The sequence below is a fragment of the Laccaria bicolor genome, genomic scaffold (genome assembly GCF_000143565.1).
Source record: "Laccaria bicolor S238N-H82 LACBIscaffold_79 genomic scaffold, whole genome shotgun sequence".
Classification (NCBI taxonomy): Eukaryota; Fungi; Basidiomycota; class Agaricomycetes; order Agaricales; family Hydnangiaceae; genus Laccaria; species Laccaria bicolor.
In genome coordinates this window covers 75958-98109 of record NW_001889950.1, presented here as the reverse complement: position 1 = coordinate 98109, position 22152 = coordinate 75958, and the positions used below count along the sequence as shown (strand labels likewise).

Here is a 22152-nt window from a genome sequence, read left to right as displayed (position 1 = left end):
GAGAAGTTTGTTAAAAAATTGTAGTCCACTTGTTTAGCTGATTGATACTAGGCTACTACCAATAGTGAATGAATGATAAAGGGCAGTAGCATCATGTCTCTTTGTCAATCTTCATTCAGGATTAGGAAGAAAGACAACTTGACTAAGGTGAGGACCAATCAGACCATCATCTATAGAGTACTGCAGCCCTCAAAGAAGTTGACTATGCTTGGAGATAGGACAGTATAAAAGGATAGAATAGAACTCTCAATCCTTCAACCATATGCCCATGAACATGTACATACATAGTCAAGGGCATACAAACTACATGTCAACCAGACCACAAATCAACTATATGCACATGAACATATGCACATACAAACTACATGTCAGAAAACCAGGCCACAAACCTTTGTAGTGTCAAAAGGCAGACACTACAAGCTAACAAACACTACAAACTTTGCAGTCTTCAAAAGCGGACACTACTAACTTTTATAGTCTTAAAAAGCAAACACTACAGACTTCTGTAATGAAAAAAGCGGACACTACAGATTTTTGTAATGAAAAAGCGGACACTACGGACTTTTGTAATGGACACTACTAACTTCTGTAATGAAAAAAGTGGATTGTCAATAACAGTAATCAAGGGTATCAGTAAACTTTGTAGTCTATGTCCGACTTTTTGTAGTCTATTAGTAAACTTTGTAGTCCAAGTCCAACTTCTGTAGTCTTTTGTAGTCTATCAGTAAACTTGTAGTCCATGTAGTCCATAACTGACTTTTGTAGTCTACCTGCAATCTTTTGTAATATGTCAGTGTCAATTACCTGTTAGAGTATGCACCTTCCTTTTTTGGTCATTTTTCCCATGATACAAGAATTGTAGCCCTTTCTCTTAGCTTTCTAAATGTGTTAAAATCATTTTGTTTGGTGTTGTTCTCATGGAGAAAAATGCAAAAAGGTCAAAAAAAGCCGGCGATGAGAAAAAGACTTTATGTTATATCTCCACAATGGGAGCACTTTAGAACATAATTCCAACAGATTCAGGAAGCTACAGTGCAGGGCTACAATTTTCGCTTTTTGACCATTTTTGGAAATAGGTCATGTGACCACCCTCCTGATGACCAAAAATCACAATGATATAGCCCAAGCAGCTAATGAAATTTCCAAAGATATTGCTCAAGTAGCTAATGAAAATCGCAATGATATTGCCCAGGAGGCAAATGAAATTTCCAAAGAAATTGCCCAAGTAGCCAATGAAAATCGCAATAATATTGCCCAACTACGCTAATGAATATCGTAATGATATTGCCCAGGTGCCTAATGAAATTTCCAATGATATTGCCCAAGTAGCTAATGAAAATCACAATGATATTGCCCAGGTGCCTAATGAGATTCCCAATGATATTGCCCATGTGCCTAATGAAATTTCCAATGATATTGCCCAAGAGGCTAATGAAATTTCCAATGATATTGCCCAAGAGGCTAATGAAATTTCCAATGATAATTCCCAAATAGCTAATGAATATCACAATGATATTGCCCAGTTAGGTAATGAAAATCGCAATGATATTGCCCACATGCCTAATGAAATTTCCAATGATAATTCCCAAATAGCTAATGAATATCGCAATGATATTGCCCACATGCCTAATGAAAATTGCAATGATATTGCCCACATGCCTAATGAAATTTCCAATGATAATTCCCAAATAGCTAATGAAAATCGCAATGATATTGCCCAGGTGCCTAATGAAATTCCCAATCATATTGCCCAAGAGGCTAATGAAAATCGCAATCATATTGCCCACATGCCTAATGAAATTTCCAATGATAATTCCCAAATAGCTAATGAATATCGCAATGATATTGCCCACATGCCTAATGAAAATTGCAATGATATTGCCCACATGCCTAATGAAATTTCCAATGATAATTCCCAAATAGCTAATGAAAATCGCAATGATATTGCCCAGGTGCCTAATGAAATTCCCAATCATATTGCCCAAGAGGCTAATGAAAATCGCAATGATATTGCCAAGGTGGCTAATGAAATTTCCAATGATAATTCCCAAATAGTTAATGAAAATCGCAATGATATCAGTCAAGTAGCTAATGAAATTTCCTATGATATTGCCCAACTAAGCTAATGAAAATGGCAATGACATTGCTCAGGTGCCTAATGAAATTCCCAATGATATTGCCCAAGTGGCTAATGAAATTTCCAAATAGCTAATGAAAATTGCAATGATATCAGTCAAGTAGCTAATGAAATTTCCAATGATATTGACAAGGTACATAATGAGATGGAGGTCTAAGGCCTTGCCTACAATTAATGAAAAAAAGCGCAGGCTTTATGATAATGAAAAGACATGGCAACTGGAATGATTCCCTATCATAAAGACTGTGGACTTAGACACAATGACCTCTAGGCAGTTACCTTATTTATATGATAAAAGTGGTAGCCAGTAGTGCAACCCAAATGCTCCAAAGCACAAGATCAGGAATCTGATCGAGGACCTTCTCGATCAGAACACATTTATGTATAAGGTTCAATGCCATATTTCCCTTTGCCGTCAATTCTCAGACATCCCCCAAGGACACAAAGGAGCGCAAAGGTCTTTACTGCCACCCTGTCTTTCAAGCTATCATCAACAAGATGTGGTTCCGAAACAAGATGGACGAAGGTGTCATCCACCCCGAGTTCTCCGAGGATGACATGCTCTCGAAAATTACAATGACTCTTGTCATTACTGTCGTACTTCAGTCATCCTTTCATGTGGATCATCCCTTCTAACTTGTATCTACAGGTGGAGAATTGCATTGATGAATGGCAAACAGGCAAGCATAACGATGTTCAGTTCACGGCGACAGCCTACAAGCACAAGTTCAACGCACACCTCAAACAAATCATCGAGTTCGACAAGAAGACCCAGAAGTCCGACATTGTCCCTCGCCTTCTCAAACACATGCTCAAGATGGCAAGGTAAGTCATACCTATAGTCTTGAATGTCCCCTTTGCTTACGTCGTTGTAGGAAACACGCAAAGGTTGTTGATGCACCAGATGCAGTGGCACTGCAGCTCACTGAGGATGATGTCGAGGCTGCTAAGAAGGAGTGGGAAAGCATGGTGTTTTCTGATGAGGATTAGTTTACATTGTCCGTTGTCTTTGTAGCCTATTGTGCCCAATACAACGCTTTGCTATGATATGTTACAAGTCCTATCGGTCCTATCAACACAACCAACTACTGACCTACCGTGATCTACAGCTGGATATGTATTTGTTGTGCTTGGCTATCAAACCTATATATCGGGGGGGAACCTATCAACCTACATGACCTATGTATGCTTTGTAGACCTAGGTAGGTCTTGACTGTTTTCCTGATGTTGTGCAACATCCCTACAGTCCAAAGCAGGAAACTTGCACATCCTCAGTTCCATAAGGCCAAAACATATAGTCTACATGGTTTCCAAACCATTAGGCAGGTCCACACCAGTCTCAGAAATTTATTAGTAAAAATGTGGTTGTGTGATCAGCATTTGATTTTGACCAAGTAGCATGCCTCTTCAAGAGAAAAAAAAATAGACAACTATTCAGATAGTATTTAAAGGTTCAGTTCAGTCCGGTTTTTTGCCCTAAAAACGCGCAACCGTGGACCGCAACCGGCCCAGGACCGACCCAGATATTGAGTGAACCGAACCGAACCACCTAGGACCGGTCTTTTGCGGTCCATGATACCGGTTCAGACCGATCCAGACCGGTTTTTTTGCGTATAATTTATTATACCAATATAAACCATTTGTATCTCAACCATTATTACTCTGAAAAATAAACGGGTTATATAAAATATTAAAGCATATAAATACCCGTCATTCTACCAATTTTCAAGAGATTTAACGAAGATTTGACATAGCTATGACTGAAACCAAATTACATCTCCTAGAGACTCAGGTAAAATATGGATTTGGTTCTATCTTTCTCAATTCTTAACCATTTTTGATGAAACAAAAACCCAATAAAAGGCAATAAACGTGGTTACAAGGCTATGTAACGCACGTGACCGTTTAACCGGTTGCAACCGATTAAAACCGGTCTTTGAACGGTTTTAAAAGATTTTCGAAATGAGGCAACCGGCAACCGGACCAACCCCAAATTGGGGAAACTGCAACCGAAAAAAAGACCAGACCATGGTCCGGTTCAGTTTGGGCCACCGGTTTTTTGCGGTCCTATGGACTGAACCTTTAAACACTATATTCAGATCCAATCAAGGTAGTGTAATAAAGTCATTTTCAGAAAGAACATTGAAGTTGGTGGTATTATTTCGTCGCCTGAGGAGGAGGAGGAATGGTGTGAACAAAAGTGACCACCATGACGTTGTCACACAAGCCTACCTACTGATCAAATTGCACCAGATGTAGTAGAGAGGTCCTGTGTTCATGTTTTGTTCACTTTTTTTGCCTCCGACTTTAAACTCTGTGGACCGCCGGACTGGACCTCTCTACACATCTGCAGAGATTATTTTATTCCATCGATCACCATACAAATGTTTTCAGTTAAGTCTGAGCCTCAGAGCCCCTCCATGACAACCGGCCCAAATTCTTCCAGCAGACTATATTCTTTGGATGGATGAGGAGGAGAACCCAGTGATGGGGTGTGTATGCATATTTTTATGATACTGTGGTGACAGGTTGAGTGGTAAACCTGATAGAAGCCGCAAGGTGAAGCAACATCACCTTGTTACTGTGCGTTGAATGCACTCTATTTACAAGTTTATCGATGCCAATCCACTTGTGCCCAGTATACTATCGTCTTTATGCAACTGATGGCGTGATGGAGTCGTTCAATCCCATCTACTCCAACGACCTGGTTATCAGCCGCATTTTGCCAAAGTCCCTCACTCCCCCTCATACTGCTTTATCACTAAAGAGATATCTCTGCAAGATAGAAGGCTTGGCAGAACCAAACACAAGTTTATTCGAGTTGCTGTCAAGTGATGTCGCCATAGCAGGTTCCACACGTCTCAAGTTGCAAGATCATCTTGGCATAGGAGCAACATCTAGCGAGCCAATGGTTTTGGTGGTTGGGGTTGCTGAGGCTGAGAAATGATCATATACGCCATGGCAGGTGACCAATAAGTTGATTGAAAACCCTGACTCACACGAGATGTGCTACAGTATGTCTGATATTTGTGTCATCGTTCTGGATTCTCAGATAATCTAGTATATTATCACGTATACGGTGAAGAGGGCAAGGTGAACTTGAGAGCGCCCTTTGACAAAAGGGATATTAGCTTGGGTTGCATAGACACATTATCTATTACGCCGCCGCGCACTGTGGCCTCTCTAAAGTCTCGCATCGTGAACGTCGAAGGCACTTCAAATCAAGAAATTCAATTGTTTGAGGACACCAATGGTGAAGTCCTGATGAACGACGCTGACCATCTACCTCTCTTTTCAGAGACCTTCTCAGGCTGCCTTGAAGCTGACCCATTGGCGGTCGTCTATGTTTCAAAAACGCCAAGTTCGAGATCAACCATGACAAAGGCGATTCGAGCAAAATACGATTGCAGTGAGTAAAAATGTCCATTACTCTCTGGTCATTTTCTCAAGCGTGTCATCTAAGCACCTTATGAAAACATGTCCAGATGGCACGCATACAGTGAGGGCGAGATTCTTCACACTGACAGAGTCAAGACAATGAGCTCATATACCTACTCTGATGGCAGTTGATTGAGTATTCTCTTCTCCTTCTTCTCCTCCTTCCCTCTATCAATATCCCCTCAAAGATGTCACCACTTACATGGCCGTAAACTCCTGTGGAAGGGAGGCCCGTAAGTGATCCATATCTCAATGTCCATTTGACACTTATCAAATAATAATCTGTGACTAGTTGTGATGGCAGGTAGGCAGGATTTTCTTTTCATATCTTGAACTTGTGCTGGTCATCTAATCACGCTGCGCATCCATCTGACAGGTGAATTCACTTTCTGCTAACTCTGCAGCCAATCTCCCCCCCATCCAATAGTCATTAGTAACTGTATGGCATCAGCAAGCCGTAGCAAGGAAGAGAGCCCATTAAATGATACCAGTAAGATCCCTGTTCCATCCTCCTTTAGGTAGCAAAGTCTTGCCACTTTCAATTCGGCTGCAAACCTGTATTGTCAAAGAGAGTCAAGGGGGTAGCAGGATGTGGATTCTGCACCAAGGAGGGGGGGTGTCCAGCCAAAGGCCAAAAAAAAAAGTGACACCCCATCAATTTTCAAATTTTGAAGGGCAGCGACATTCCATGCATCTGAAGCTGACATGGACGATCCAAACCAAGAGTACTACTATCTACGTTGACACACCCTACACTCCCCACACCGCCCCAGGCCAAGCACCTCTTGCTTCTCTGAATCAGTTACACCAGTCAGATGCTTCGGATTCTTACTCAGCCTGTATATGTGTCCAGACACCTGGGTTGTTATTCTTTCGGATATTCTGCACATACTGTTATTATTTAAATTGACCCTTTGGAAATTCCGCATTTTCACACAACATTTGTCCAGACACCTGGGTTGCCTTTTTTTCAGATATTCTGCACATGCCATTAATATTCTGCAAATGCCATTAATATTTAAATTGATGCTTTGAGACTTCATCTGTCCGGACACCTGATGTTTTCGGATATTCTGCACATGCCATCAATATTTGAATTGATGCTTCGGGACTTCTGCATTGTTACACAACATGTGTCTGGACACCTGGGTTGTTATTTTCTTGGATATTCTGCACATGCCGTTAATATTTAAATTGACACTTTGGGACTTCCGCATTGTTACACAACATGTGTTCAGACACCTGGGTTGTTATTTTCTCAGATATTCTGCATATGCCATTAATGTTTAAATTGACCAAGGGGGTAGCGGGACATGGATCCCGAACCAAAGGTTGGGGGGGGGGGTGCCTGGCCGAAGGCCGAAAAAAAAAGTGACACCCATCAATCGTTCTAGTAGATGTCCTAGACTCCTAGCTGTTGTAGATACTTACTTGGCCATAGTAGACAGCGAGAAGCAATTTTGAACCCCCCAACATCTGGCAAAGAAATCACAGTAATGAATTTAACAAAAACATAGACCATGGGTACTATTGCTAATTGAGGTTGAAATAAGAGTCAAATTACGGCCAACAGCTTCATTGTGCAGAGTGTAATACTGATGTGCATGTTGGTACCAGTGGGATGAGTAACTTGAACGTGCATCGAGACTTGAAAACATGCTGTGAAACCGGTTGTCTGTGCACAACTTCTAGATGAGTCCGAGGTTGCGGGACTACGGGGGTGAGCCATCGAGGTACTCGAGAGAGAGAGAGAGAGGTGACTCCGGATATTGGAGTCGAGTGTGGAGTTCCCTGTGATCCTGGGACAGGAGTGCAGTCACCCAGCACGGGGCTCTGGTATCCCAGAGGGGAGATGATAGGTTGCCTAGCCGAACTAATCGTGTGTGACCCAATCCACATGTAAAGGTAGTAGTGGTTTCAAGTGAAGTTGTATTTGTTTGTATGTGATGTACTATATATGAGTTGACAAACAAAGGTAATTAGGGTGCTACTATGTCACGCAAGATGGAGGTTGTATTGTACGTTCTCACAAAGCCCCCCCGTGAGATTGGAGCACCGACGAAAAAGAAAGAAGGAGGTGTGCAAGATGCTGTCAGCGTCGGCCCTGTCTTCGGTGTTTCCGTTCCTCGTCGCGTCTTTGGTAACCTTGTATCTTGTGTCCGCTGCGGCGACCTCTCTTAGTCTTCTTGTAGCCTAGCTCGCCTTCCTCGTCCACCTCGCTGTCCGAGTCCCCCTGTGCAGGTACAGGTTCTCCCGTGACTGAGGGTTGGCTTGACGTCGTAGTGTCCCTCGTCGTTTGATCCCTGTAAGCATGAAAGTCCGCTGGGAATGATCCTGTAGTGCGGTCAACATCCATGTAGTCATCCACGTTCAAACGATCCGCCAATGTCAGTCTAGTGGGGTCTGACAGGCGGTCGGATAGATTTAGGGGCGTGGTCGGATCGCTTAACCTTGCTGACAGGTGATCGGTCATACGTGACATGAGAGTTGGAGATGAGGCGGCAGGGGGAGGGGTCACGGGTCGTGTTTCCCTTTCGGCGGCTATTCTCAAGGCCAGTGACGAGGATGAGCTGTTCGAGGTTCTCGTTGTGCTTGGGATCATAGGGGTGGGCAGGGCTGCAGCCACGGGCCATGGCAGCAGGGCGCTAGGGGTGGGCGTTGCAGATGGAAGAGGGAAGGGAATCACCGTCGTGTTGCCTTGCAGGAGGACTGGGCTCAAGGTGTTGCCCGAGGGGGACCACATGAACGCTATATTCGCACCAAAGGGCAGCAGGGTATTAGGCGATATCCCTAGGCTGGCTGGCATGCCTGGGAACACGGGCAGAGGGGGAACTGACAAAGGCTCGGGGTGCACTGATGCCGCAGGGCGAGGGGGGCTCCTTTCTCTTGGGACTGATGGTCGAGTCGCAGGCTCTTGAGATGAGTTACGTTTATGAAATGCGGGTGACCTGGATCTTCTGTCGGGGGAACAATAGCGCGAGCGAGGCAAGGGCGAGAGCTGATGCCGTCTCCTGGGGTACGTGGGTCGTGCTGGAGATCTACGGCGTGAAATGGAGGGGGATCGTCTACTTGAACGATAGCGATCCCTGGAGGGGGATCTTCGACGTGTCTCGCGCGAAGGGGGGTGATCTCTTCGGTTCAGCCTGCGCGTGGATGTCCCTGCGACGGGTAATGCCGGTGAAGGAGTTACGACGACCTGACTCCTGTTGCTTTCTGTTGTTTCCGGCCATTGGTGAGTGTTCCGCATAAGGGCTTTGACGTAGTCATCGTAGTTGGCGTAGGCGACTAGTAGCTCGAAAGTACTTTCTCGCCGGTGATGCATGTAGGCCCTCATTCGTCGTGCTTGTTCCACCGAAGCCATTTCAAACCAGAAACTGTGGCCCCTCTCTGTATTTACCCTGAACAGGCGCCTCACTGTAAAATTAAGCCTGCTCGCAACATCCGTTACTAAGGTCCGTACTGTTGAGAAGCTCTCTGAATCAGGAGTTCCGTAAAGCATCAAGTATGAGCTGGCGAACTCTAGGGGGTCTTCTGTGGCTGGATCGCTCATCCCGATGTCTGTGTCCGTAACTGGGGCAGAGATTTGAGGGCCCATGGGTTCGGGGACGTCGCCTAGAGAGACTTCATCATCGGATCGCGCGTGGTTGGATACAGAAGGGGGAAGAGTAGGGGGTAAGGTAGTTGTCTCTGTCCTGTAGGGTTCCATCCTCGTGTTCGCGCCTAAGGCAGCGGGTTCTGATACTAGGGTTTGAGCAGCGGGGTTGACTGTCGCGCTCTCCCTGATTTCAGTGAGGGTTTTTTCTGGATCTTGCACAGGTAGGACATAGCCCTTGTACTCGGGATAATTGTCGCCATCGCTGTCGTTGTCGTCGTCTGAAGGAGGGGGAGGACGTTTACTCCGGTCCAGGAAGGGGAGGTCTTCTGGTTTTGGATTGGGAGCTTTTCTACCAACATCTGTAGCCTTGGGTTCCAGGGAATGGTATAGCCAATGGGGTCATTGCATTCGCTTTCCTCCGAAGTTTAGGTAGATTCCGGCGGGGCATGGTTGTCCAAAGACCTCAATCTCTGATATGCAACCTTCAGGTGCCTTCAGCGGCCTCAGAAAGTGTATATGCCAATGTTTTTCCCTATCGTACCTAGAGTGAACGTGATGATCAATGACGTGCTTTGAACCCACTTCCTGAAACGTTCCTTTGGGGTCATGTTTTTCTACGAACTTGATCCATTTCTTGCGTTCTAGGGAAGAGGCTCCTGGTCGACTCTGTTCGGCCTTCTTCACTGGAGGGGGTCTGACCCACGACACTCTGTCCCGAGCGATGAGGATGATGTCCAGCGGGGGAGGCTCGTAGTTGGTTACTTGCATCTCGCTCGATCCTTTCGCTGACACGCTTCTAATTTTGTCCTGATGGTCCGGCCACATCCAGCCAGGGTAGTGGAAGGAAGTCATGTCTGACAGGAGTACATCTCCATTTATCAGTGCTCGCGAGTCGTACTCGTTGATACTCCAGTGTATGGCGGAGGCGTAGGTGCCCGCCGCGAAGTCTATCATCGTTTCCAAAGCTGTGAGTTGAACGCACTCAGGATGCGAGATTTCTCTTACGACGAAGCAGGGGACACCCTCCTTCAGGTACCAGCGGGCTAGTCGTTCATCTGTCCCATTCAACCATACGCCAAGGTAACGGTCGTCTGCCATACCTACTATGGCGTTAGGATCGGGCATCCAGAAAGGCGAGGCCTGTAGGCGCGAGACATAGTCCACGAATGCACGTTTGTCTTTGATCCCTCTTTGTGCGTCCGTGATCCAGTCTACAGCAGACGAGAATCGCTTGATATGCCAAAGAGTGTCCAGGTATTCCGAGGAAGGGGCCACTGGCCGTATTGCTGGACTCCACAGAGCTCTATGTGTCTGCTCCATGGAGAAGCGATCAGAGTACACTTTATATAGGGCTTCCATTCTCTTCTCGACTTCCTGATTCACGCGAATTAATTTGTCGATGTAGTTGCTATGAACGCTGCCGGTGTCAAAGGCGGGAGCATTGTCGCTTCTCCAACAGTTCGTGATGGGCTCGTGTTCGGGGCTTTCGCGTGGTTGACCCGCAGCGGATACAGTTATGAAGGCTCTCCACTCCTTGCCTGGGAAGCTGAGTTGCGGATTTCTAGTGGGGTCGAATGGTCCCATGTGGCCGTCATAGCGTCGTTCGAACTCTCGGAAGGAGCTAACTGCGAGGTTTAGGTTTGAAGGTCGTTTCCCTGGGCAAAACGTGTTTTGTAACGAATTGGGGGACGTTAATCGAAGGTTAGGGTTTATGTCATGACTTATCGGGCTTCTAGAACAGCAATTTCATTGAGTCGAGGTAGTCCCGCTTTAGTTGAGCCGAGTTACGTAGATCATACTCAGAGACCCATGAATCGTCCGCGGGTCCGTAGTCCTTCCATCTAACTAGAAACATTCGTCGATTGGCTTTTTTCTTTCCCACTAGACGGTGACCTAGGATTGCTTCCACTTCGTATTCTTCTGAGGCCCGTAGTTCTCGGGTTGAAGGTAGTTCCGTACATTCTCCAAAGCTATCGGGGGATGGGACGTATTTCTTGAGATGGTCCAGGTTGAAGACCGGATGCATGGAGTAGGTGTTGGGTAGTCGTAGTCTGTACACCATAGGATTAATTTTTTCAACGACTTCGAACAGACCTATCATTCTTTGAACGAGCTTTTTGCCAGTTCCTGCGACATCTACGAGCTCGAGAGAGTGGGGGTTCACTAAGGCGTAGTCCCCTACTTTTAGTTCTTCTACCGGTCGTCTCTTCTTATCGTAGGCCTTCGCTTGTCGATCTTGGGCTAGAGCTATGGCGTCCTTGGCCATGTTACGATGTATTTCTATGGCCTCTACAAAGTCTTCTGCCGATTGGCTGGGCAGGAAGGGTCGCAGCGCGGGATCTACTTCTGGTATTATCGCGCTAGTGGAGGTTCGAGGGTTGTATCCCATAAGTAGGAAGTTTGGAGAGTATCTTGTTGAGGAATGTACGCTGCTATTATACGAGTAGGCTAGAACGCTGAGCCAACTCGACCAGCTCTCCTTATCTGAGGAGACGTAAGCGCGTAGCATTTGCTCGATGGTAGCATTTAAAATCTCCGTCTGCCCGTCAGTCTGCGGATGATGAGCTGAGGAAAGAGCCATTACGCTCCCGTAGTTGGCTACGACGGATTTCCAGAAGGTGGTAGCCCAGCGTCTATCTCTGTCCGAGATTATAACTTCTGGGAGGCCATATACGTTAACTACCCTCTCCACGAATAGCTTGGCGAACCCTTCTTGCGATAGGGTAGTATGCGTGGGTATTATGATGGCGAACTTGGTGAGTTTATCGACTATCACTAGTATAGCCGTGTAGCCCTGTTCTCCGGAGGGAGGCAATCCAGTGATCATGTCCAGTGATACTGTGGCGAATGGACGTAGGGGTATGTGTGCTAGTCTTAACACGCCCATTTTGGCCCGATGATCTGACTTGATCTTCTGGCATACGTCACAGGAGTTAGTGTACGTTTCGGCATCTTTGCTCATGGAAGGCCAGAAGAATAGCTCTTGGAGTCGCGCTATGAAGCAGTGTGGTCCGGCGTGAGCACTCTCGTAAGGGGACTCGTGTATCCAGCGGAGCACATAGTTAACTTTAGTTTTGGGTACACAAAGTCATGTTCTCCAACCCGCGTCGATGAAGTAGAGTAAATCGTCTTGACCTCTTTGGAAATGGCTCGCTGAGATAATGGTCTTCTCGTTAGGTTGGACTTTGATGTAGCGGGGAGCGAAGAACTTGTCTTCTTCATAACCTTTAGAGAATTCCTTATGAATGACGGAGTCAACAGATATAAGTAGTTGCGTCCGAGTTGACCATTCTTCGTCTGGAGTGGTGTCAGAGGGTTTAATTCCAGCGGGGTACGTCCAGTGGTTGGAGTTTAGGAAGGGGAGTACTTCCCCTTGCTCGTCTGAAGTGTCCGACGTGTCGTTTCTAGTATTCTCTGTAGTTGTTTCCGCGGATTCGTGCTCAGATTCGGCAGCGAGTTGTCGACGGGTACGGACGGGGGAGACATGTTTGTCTATGGCGTCTTCCCACCAGAATGCACTGAAAGCGGCTTTTGGAGCAGCAGCTCTGAATATACGATCCTCAGCTTTCTGAGCTATATTATGTTTTCTGTTGTCCTGTTCGATGGGTACGACGTCGTCGCTGAGTGGGGAGTCATGTGGGGGTATTTGTATTAGACGAGAGAGAGGGTCGACGTTGGAGTGTATGCGACCAGCTCTATGTACTATCGTGAGTCCCGGATAGGCAGCAAATACTGCCCCCCAGGCTGCTAGTCGTCGGTTAGCGTTTTCATAAACTCGCGCCCATACCAGGGCTGCGTGATCCGTAACCAAAGTGATCTCTTTGCCTTCAATGAAAGGTTGGAATTTGACGAGAGCTTCCTTAGCAGCTAGAGCTTCTCGTTCGGTGGCGCTGTAGTTCCTTTCAGCTGACTTGAAGGTGCGGCTCCAGTAGGCTATCACTCTTTCCACGTGAACTGTGGTTTCGTCTAGCGTAGCCCCCCATTCGTCCTGTTGCTTGACTTCGTGCTTCTCTTTATGCAGTTTTACTATGAGCTGCGGTACTTCTTTACCTGCTTCCCAAGCAGATTCTAGTCTCGCGTAACAAGGTGTGCCTTTGAGGTCCTTTACTTGGATCGTTTGGACCTGCTGTAAGCTCGCACCTAGTGCTAGGTCCGAGGCGTCCGTATATAGTCTGTACGCTTGGTTAGCCACGGGGTGACCCAGCACTGGAGCGTTCACTAGGGCTTCCTTGGCCTGTTCGTAAGCGGTCTCCTGTTCCGCGCGCCACTGCCATTTGACGCCCTTTTTAAGTAAGTCGAACAGTGGTGCTGCGATCATGGAGTAGAATGGTATGTACGTCGAAAAGTACACGACCATCCCTAGAAATTTCTGTAAGTCAGATACTGACGTAGGACGAGCGAGATCCATTATAGCTTGAACTTTCTCCTTGTGGGTGGACAATCCCAGGCGCGAGACCTTCTGTCCCAGCAGTAGTATGGAGGAGTACCCTATGAAGCACTTGGCTGGTGATAGAGTTATCCTGGAGGCGGCTATGGCTCCAAGTACTCTGTCCAGGTGTTCTAGATGATCCTCCCAGCTCTTGGAATAGACTACTATATCATCGATATGGACCAGAGCAAATAGCCACAGGAACGGAGCTAGTACTCCCTGCATTATTCTCTGAAATATAGAGGGTCCATTCCTTAAACCGAATGGCATTCTTTTGAACTGCCACAGCCCCAGATGGCATCTGAAAGCCGTTTTTTCCTTCGCGTCGTCCGCCATTTCGAGCTGTGTGAATCCTGCTAGGGCGTCGAAAGAGGACAGTACTTGGGCTCCAGAGAGGGCCTGTATAATCTCTGATTGTCGCGGAATGGGGAATTCGTCCGGTATGGTTTTAGCGTTCAGCTTTCGATAGTCTATGACAAGGCGCGGTTTGCCATTACGATAAGAGATCACGACTGGGAAGCCCCAGGGGCTAACCAACGGTTCGATGACTTCGGCTTCGAACCACGTTTTCATTTGCTTGTCGATGACTTCTCTTTTCGCTGGTGAAGCGCCGTACATTGGTTCCGATATAGGCTGAGTATCTGGAAGCAGCGGGATTCCTACTCACGCTTCGATACGTCCTAGATGGCCGTTTACTCCAAAGGCTGCAGCATTTCTGCGCAATACTTTGGTTAGACGTCCTTGATATTCTAACGGGATGTCGGGTCCTAGATTGACTAGTTTATCTACATCTCCTACTAGAGGGTCTTTGGGTACAGCGGTAGTTTTAGGGCCCCAGGAGGAGTTGTCATCGAGACAGTCGTCGTGGCCAGGGGTATCCGCAGCTGGATTCTTCGTGGTGGCCAGATCTTGGGCTTTCAGGGTTCCTACTATGGTTTTCTTAAAGACTTCTGCTGATGCCACCATTTTGTTATAGCAATCCTCGTCCTTAGGCTTGTCTAGGGTAGCTTCGGGGTCCATCAAGTATCCTACTACTTCTCCTGTCCTAATGTATCGAGGATGAGGGCTGGTGTTAGCTATTGGTATGTAGGGGCACTTGGCGGATATCCACGTAGTAGGGGCGGCCATTATATTCTGATTGTCCGTTCCTATGATGACTTTCTCCACTATCCAGTCTTCGCGCCCTTCAAAGGCTGCGCTGACGGCAACGTTACGGACGCTGTATGGCTGTATTAGGACATCTTCATAGGACAGGACTTCTGCTTGCTTCTTCGCGCTTCCTTTGTTCTTAGCACGTGCTACGGCTTTTCTCCTAATGAAAGATTTGGCAGTATGGGCTACGCGTATTTCGAAGCCTAAATCCACGTTAAGGGCAGAGGCTGCGGATATGACGTGCCCTGATCTTCCTACCAGTACTTCGCACTGTCCCGAGGCGTGTCTGGTCACGCTCAATTCGTAGGTGGTTTGGAAGTCTTCTCCGAGCAGGAGGGGCACGTTCATGTTCCTTACGACATACGCTTCGAGTTCAAAGCTTATGATCGAACCATCTTGCGCTGTAGCGTAGAGTTCGGTCTTAATGTAGCCTAGGACCTTTGCACCTCCGGTCAGGTGGTAAAGCTTCATCCTCATTCCTTCCCTCAGTCGAGGGGAGTCCGTCATGGATTTCCAGAATTCTTCAGAAATGAGGGTGATGTCAGCCCCCGAGTCTAGTCATGCCTTGACGTCGTCAGAGTCTAGCTCGTGGATCTTAGCCCGCATATGTAGGGCCTTAGTTCCTAATGAGCCCATTCCTTCTGGTAGTGATCGTCCTTTAATAGCGGGAAATACCTTCCCCGACTCATAGATATGCTTGATCGGTCTATTCTGGATTCCTTTGGTTCTTTCAGTGATCGTGTCCGGATTCCTTGATTTCCCTTTATTCTTTCTCTTGTTGCGATGCATGGGGTATACCTTATGTAAGCTGGCTTCTGGGAGTGCTTCGTATTGAGGGGCATGGTTGTAAGTCTCTGTAATGGGAGTTTCGCGCTTTGTAGCGGCGAGTACTCCTCTTACGTTGCCTTTTGAGCTGTGTATTTCACGGGCGAAGGTCTTAAGTAGGTTCTCACTCTCGTAAGCGGAAATAGAGGTCTTAGTTTCAGCCAGCATAACTAGGTACAGTCTATCCGCTTCCTCCTCTTCACTAGGATCCCAGTCTACGTGAATTTGATGAGCGTTCCTGAGGACATTCCATTTTCTGGAGGGGGCTCTTCTTTGACTGAGTAGTTCAGGCATAGCTGAGGTTGTTGGGCATAGCTCGTATGGGGTGGGAGAGATGGTCTAACGGGAGCGGTTGGTGCATCGTTTGGTCTGGAAAGGTTGACTGAACTACTCGTTGATCGTGTATACGATACTAAGGTTATGGATGATGAGGAATCGTCATCCGTGTCGCTACCTTCGAAAGCAGCGGATGCGCGCGCTAACGAAGGTTCAGAGAGGTCGTCCTTGATGTTGTTACCCTTGGAAGCAGCGGGGGTGCGTGCTAACGAGGGTCTTGTTGGGTTGTCGGTTGACGTTCCGTCCATTCGAGGCCTTGAGGGAGCGGGAAGTCTGGAGATTGTCGTTAGTCGACAGATTGCATTGATGGTACTCACCTGTTGCGTTTCCTCCGTAGTTAGGCACTCAGGGACTTCACGTTGGTGAAGTCCGCGGTGCCCCCACCATTGTGAAACCGGTTGTCCGTGCACGACTTCTAGATGAGTCCGAGGTTGCGGGACCACGGGGGTGAGCCATCGAGGTACTCGAGAGAGAGAGAGAGAGGTGACTCCGGATATCGGAGTCGAGTGTGGAGTTCCCTGTGATCCTGGGACAGGAGTGCAGTCACCCAGCACGGGGCTCTGGTATCCCGGAGGGGAGACGATAGGTCGCCTAGCCGAACTAATCGTGTGTGACCCGATCCACATGTAAAGGTAGTAGTGGTTTCAAGTGAAGTTGTATTTGTTTGTATGCGATGTACTATATACGAGTTGACAAACAAAGGTAATTAGGGTGCTACTATGTCACGCAAGATGGAGGTTGTATTCTACGTTCTTACACATGCAGAGAGAACAAGGCCGCCAACATGTGACCCCCACAAAAGAAAGAGAAGTCCTCAGCTTTTTTAACCAGAAAACCATACAACAAAATACCCCTCGGGTCTCATGGCAGGGGAAAAGGAAGAGAGAACTGTGGTTGGGTGGTGATGTGCAAAGCGCGAGGTTGCAAAACAGGCTGTGTGCGTGCGCTGTGAGATTTGTCAAATGTTTTCGCGTTTTATGTAGAAAGAAATTCTGAAAACATAAGCATGGGAAAAACATACTCTATTAGGAAGGTTGGGGTAGGGGGCTGTCAAGCAGGACTCTGAAAAAAAAATAATGAGTGTTGGTCTCTTTTCCACATTCTGCCACCCCCTTGAAATTGACAGTTCGGGACTTCTGCGTGTTCATGCAACATCTGTCCGGGCACCTGGTTGTTATTTTTTCGGATATTCCACGCATGCCATTAATATTTAAATTGACGCTTCTGGACTTCTGCATCTTTGTGCAACATCTGTCCAGACACCTGGGTTCTTACTTTTTCGGATATTCCACACATGCTGTTAATATTTAAATTGACACTTTGGGACTTCCGCATTTTCACGCAACATGTGTCTGGACACCTAGGTTGTTATTTATTTGGATATTCCGCACATGCTGTGGAAATTTAAATTGATGCTTGGGGACTTCTGCACTTTCATGGAACATTTGTCTGGACACCTCAGTTGTCCCTTTTTCGGATATTTCGCAGATCCCGTGGATATTTAAATTCATTCCCCAGCATCCAGGGAATACACTACAAATTCAAGAAAATCTCCGGAAATGCAATATCCAGGAATTCCACAAATTTGCTCCCAACCACAATATCCAGAAAATATCCAGGCGAAACATTGGGCCCAACAATCAACCATAGACTGTCACAGAAGATGGCCCTAACATAGGCACCTTAAGCTACTTCATGCACAGTTGGGCCCAACTTATGCCATTAGGCACAGAAAATATGTTGGCCACAACATTAGCCAATAACCTATTCCCCTGATCATTGGGCCAAACATACAGCCATCATGGGCCTGCAAGATTGGGCCCAACTACCACCCTTAGGCTAATTCCAGCCATGAAATACCACCATAATTGGGCCAAATGATTGGTTTGTGGTGCTTTGTTTGGGCTGATCATTGGGCCCAACATTCAACCTTAAATGTCATTATGGCATTGGCCCCACATATTGTCTTATAATGTGCATGGCCATTGGGCCCATTTGTGTACCACTATGAGCTATAGGACAATTGCCAGTTTCTATTGTTATGGTTCAATAGTGCACCTGCTGAATGCCCTGACTTATCGGGAGGGATAGGCTTCAAGGAAGACTTCTTGGTACGCTTTTTGCCCTTATTTTTGCGATTTTTCTTTGATTTCTTGTGCCTTTTCTTATAGCCTTCGTCGCTATCATCAGACATGTCAGAGTCTGAAGAACTCTCAACACTGGAGTCCAAGCTGTTGGAATCAGGTGTGGAAGTGTCTGAGTCACTGAGAGGGTTCATTATGGTTGGCGAGCAAGGTCAGGTCTGTTCGAAGCCCGATAGAGCCTGATCCAAGAAATTTTGACAGGTGCTTGGGTCCTTGTCACTGCTTCCAATGTATTCACAATACTTATACCATTTAAGTGTCACATTCTTCGGGTAGGGCTTAGCAATAGAATTTGAACAGTGGAAGTGGGGAAACGGGAAAACTGGGTGATTATTCGACTGAGCACGTGTGCTGGGAGCACACTCATCAGTAGGCCAGAAAGTACAATTGCAATGGTTGCGCATGAGTTTGGGCGTGCAAGATCAGCAGCAAGGAGCATCAAAACTTTTCAACCAATTAGTTTTCTTTGTATGTTTGTCAATCTCGCAGCAATACACAGCTGGTGTTACGGATGAAATTGCAAAGCCGACTATCGATTTTGTGAGTGACGGAAAGTGATCGAGACGTGAACATCAATATTGAGCAAGAGTTGTCCTTGGCGAATCAAATCCCCGAGAGGGGAGAGAAAGACAAGGCCAACAGTGTATCTTTGATTTTTGTAATTAGATCCAGACAGGTAGTCACGTCATGACACTAACCCTGCCTGGATACTAGTAGATGGCTGACCAGGCTGAAGTACTGACCAGGGGACGTTCTGTGGGTGGCAATCCTCCTACAAGTGGCATCCTCGAGCAGCTGACTCTGGGGCTTGCGGTTTGAAGTGCAAAGGGGTAAGTCCACTCGAACATTTGAGCGCTGTATGATTTTATTATTACTGATTACGTGAATATCCTTGGCCTCAACTTGAACCAATGGTCGGAGACCCAACGCTTGAGTACTTGAGTAGCGGCACTAAAAACCTCTGTTTAGCATATGCAAACGCCGAAAAGTACAAGTACTCAGTGATTGTCTGCCCAATACAGGGAATAAATTGTTCATATTAAAAAGAATTATACTAAATTATGAGGATGTCACAGCCTTTGATACGTGGACCCCAGCGATAAAAATATAACTTCTTATAACTTCTGGACGTCAAAATAGACCTGACCCTGCTCGCCAACCATAGTCCATGCTCGAGTTGTCTGAAGATTCAGAACTGTAACTCGAGTCGGAACTCTCAGAGTCCGAATCCTCGGAACTAGAATCCCAGCTAATGTGAGTCTTACGGCCTTCATGATTCTGAATCTTAAATTCTTTAGCTTCCTTAAAGGCGGCTCCCAAATAACTCTTGGGATTAATCTGTGCACTTGGTTTAAAATTGTGTGTGAAATGTTTAGCATTTTTTCCGATGCTATCTTCAACCTTGCTAGGTCTGTCCTGACGCCCTCCAGCTGCTTTGCTGATCTCTTTTTCGTCAGGACTAACGGCTTGCGCATTGGTACGTTGTTCAGCATTATGATTTGCTTTAAAATTCTCTAACATTGACGCCTGTGCCTCAATGTCAAGGTCAGTATCCGAGATACCGACATTTCCCCAGTTCCGGGGATCCACTCCCTTTCCTTTGGAGATACCTTCTCCGTGGGAGTGCGTCTTCTTCTGTACGTGGTCTTCATGTTTCGAGATTAATTCCTTTTGTTTCCTGGTCAGATTCTCGCATGCAAGTTGCACGACTTTAACTTGATTCATATTCAATTCAGACATTCTCTTAGGGGTATCAACACTGCGGGAACGACGACTACCAGGTGTCGCCCACATAGTTGAGTACATTTCTTTATCAACAAACGGATTATCTGCATTAACATCATTCCCAAATTCTAAATTAGTCTCCCCCAAGCCGACGACACGGACATCGGAGGGTTCCGTCTCGAGGCGTGGAGCCTCCGCAACGGTGTGTCCAAGACTAGCCGAGAACAAACTAGAAGGCGAGACGTTAGCAATTTGAGAAGGGTTTACAGGCGCACCAGAAATGTCCGTGACAGGACCGGTGGATGCGACCGCAGACGGGCAGATACGAAGGTTATAACGAGACATAGTGAGAGTGGCGTTCGTCGGTCGTAGGAGTAGCCCGTTGATCAGACCAGTTGTGATCCACGCGAGTCGACGAGCGAAGCGGTTTAGAGTAAGCGAGTTAAGATATGAGGTTCAGTCAAAAATATGTGGCGTTAGCGTGATTGGGTCACAGTAACGACACACGGAAAAATGGTAGAGTCTCAAATTCAGATAGACTGGGTAAGAGTATCTTTGTTCAAAACTGAGTAGTTACAATTTACAAACAAGAGGGGCTCTTTAAATACCATTGCCAAGTAAATAAGGGATGATGTAAAGTGGGGGGACCTTTGGGATACCAATACAAAAGAATCAGGTGCCAGACTGAGAATGATGAATCGATGATGAAGGAATTCGAGGGTGTTGATAGGAATGAAAATGGGAGAAGTGGTTGTGATGTCACATGACGGCTACAGTAAGAGCTTGAACATGTTCACATTCAACGTTCAACATTCCACGTCGACGTACCTTTCCATTCGCTCAACTACCCTCCCATTCGCTTCGACAATTCCAGGTACGTTGGCACCTAGTCAGCTTCACCTTGCTAACCATTTCCTCTTTCATTCCGCCCTACCTCTCTACAACAGCCACCAGGTGACAACCCAACGATGCCGCCAACGACAAACACGACAGACAACGACCACCCACGACCGCCTCACCACCACGACCGGCCAAAAATCAAAGAAGACTGCCCACGACCGCCCACAAACGAAGACGATCACCCACAGATGAAGCCGCCCGCCCAAACAACGACGAAGGCCCCAACCGACACAGGCGACCACAAGCCCAGGTGAACAAGCTCACCTCAAGCTCAGCTGCCCCCCCCACTGACGTCTCCAATACAGAATCCAGGTGCCACGTCGCTGTCAGCGACGTGGCAACTAAATGACGAACCAAATTTGTCGTTCGTCATCGTTCTTTAACGAAGGGACAACAATGGAACGACAATGTCGACGACACAGGACGACGAAGCCGCGACGAGGAGGATATGGGGCGACGATGACACAGCACAACAACGGAACGACAACGTGGAGGCGTCGTTTGTTTCACTGTGCCAAGCTAGCTTCGTTGAGGTGAGTCCCAGAGCCTGCACCGCCTCTGTCTTTCCCCTCACCATCTAACTCAACGATGAGTTATGTCGGCAACAAAGACGCCCCAAGCAATTGACTACGGCAGCGTGACATCTCTACCACGTCAAGCCGAAGGTGAGTCTCCTGCCGTTTGCATTCTCAATCTTTTACTTATGTGTCTATTCCAGCCTGCTCGTGGTTATACAACCTCAGTCATGCAACTTCCCCCAAAAATTGTCAAGCGAATGGAGCAACAGATTGTCGATGGCGTGGACCAGATTGTTGAGGTGTGGATGTTGGCGGGCATATTCACCGGTGGTAGTCTTTTTACATAGCTTTATCTGCACCCCTGTAATAGCGTACAATTTGAAAATAAATTCATTTTGAAACTGTCTAAAATTGCCTGAAAAATGTTTGCTCAACCGAAATAAGATGGCAATGCCTGACACCAGACGGCAATGCCTTAGAGTGTCTTTCACTTGAGACAGGGTCCAAAAAATATTCAGGACAAATTAGGACATATGCACCTCCATAATTGTTGCCATTTGTAAAATAAGGAAGCTGGTGTGCATCCCGAAAACATCAATTGTTAAAATTACAAAATGAAGAACAATAAGAACATCGAGCACATTCAATTTACATATTTAAACAATTTCTTTGTGAAATAATCTTGGTAGCCATGGCAACACCACTCAGCTGAAGAATATGTTGAAGAATAAAATAATGGAAATGACCACTCAATGTGCTCGATGTTCTTATTGTTCGTCAGTTTGAAATTTTGATAATCAATATTTTTGAGATGCACAGCAGCTTTATTATTCAACAAGTGTCGACAATTATGGAGGTACCTTTGACTAGATCACACATTGGACCCTGCCTCAAGTGTTTCGTCTTAACTGCCTTGCCCAAGGTATTTGTGCCTTGTACCGAAAGGTACATCG

The 22152-nt window shown here is 46.6% G+C and overlaps 5 protein-coding genes across 5 annotated transcripts; 4 read left to right on the top strand and 1 right to left on the bottom strand.

Moving 5' to 3' along the window:
- Window positions 1-2635: 2635 nt before the first annotated feature.
- On the top strand, window positions 2636-3127 carry LACBIDRAFT_316846 (uncharacterized protein; the record flags this gene model as incomplete). Its single annotated transcript, XM_001890100.1, has 3 exons — window positions 2636-2734; window positions 2787-2962; window positions 3013-3127. The coding sequence occupies 3 exons, from the start codon at window positions 2636-2638 to the stop codon at window positions 3125-3127; spliced, it is 390 nt and encodes a 129-aa protein (XP_001890135.1).
- Window positions 3128-4624: 1497 nt separating this feature from the next.
- Window positions 4625-6002, top strand: LACBIDRAFT_335221 (uncharacterized protein; the record flags this gene model as incomplete). The annotated part of the gene is made up of 8 exons (XM_001890099.1): window positions 4625-4629; window positions 4666-4720; window positions 4815-5054; window positions 5103-5151; window positions 5199-5546; window positions 5764-5808; window positions 5868-5879; window positions 5980-6002. 8 exons carry the CDS (start codon window positions 4625-4627, stop codon window positions 6000-6002), a joined length of 777 nt encoding a protein of 258 aa, XP_001890134.1.
- Window positions 6003-15791: 9789 nt separating this feature from the next.
- Window positions 15792-16538, bottom strand: LACBIDRAFT_335219 (uncharacterized protein; the record flags this gene model as incomplete). Its single annotated transcript, XM_001890077.1, has 1 exon — window positions 15792-16538. One exon carries the CDS (start codon window positions 16536-16538, stop codon window positions 15792-15794), a length of 747 nt encoding a protein of 248 aa, XP_001890112.1.
- A 1566-nt stretch (window positions 16539-18104) lies between these two features.
- LACBIDRAFT_335218 (uncharacterized protein) lies at window positions 18105-19061 on the top strand (the record flags this gene model as incomplete). Its single annotated transcript, XM_001890098.1, has 6 exons — window positions 18105-18207; window positions 18357-18425; window positions 18517-18524; window positions 18546-18596; window positions 18803-18886; window positions 19026-19061. 6 exons carry the CDS (start codon window positions 18105-18107, stop codon window positions 19059-19061), a joined length of 351 nt encoding a protein of 116 aa, XP_001890133.1.
- A 1458-nt stretch (window positions 19062-20519) lies between these two features.
- Window positions 20520-21581, top strand: LACBIDRAFT_335216 (uncharacterized protein; the record flags this gene model as incomplete). The annotated part of the gene is made up of 6 exons (XM_001890097.1): window positions 20520-20655; window positions 20736-20931; window positions 21070-21214; window positions 21341-21346; window positions 21400-21498; window positions 21570-21581. The coding sequence occupies 6 exons, from the start codon at window positions 20520-20522 to the stop codon at window positions 21579-21581; spliced, it is 594 nt and encodes a 197-aa protein (XP_001890132.1).
- Window positions 21582-22152: the final 571 nt, after the last annotated feature.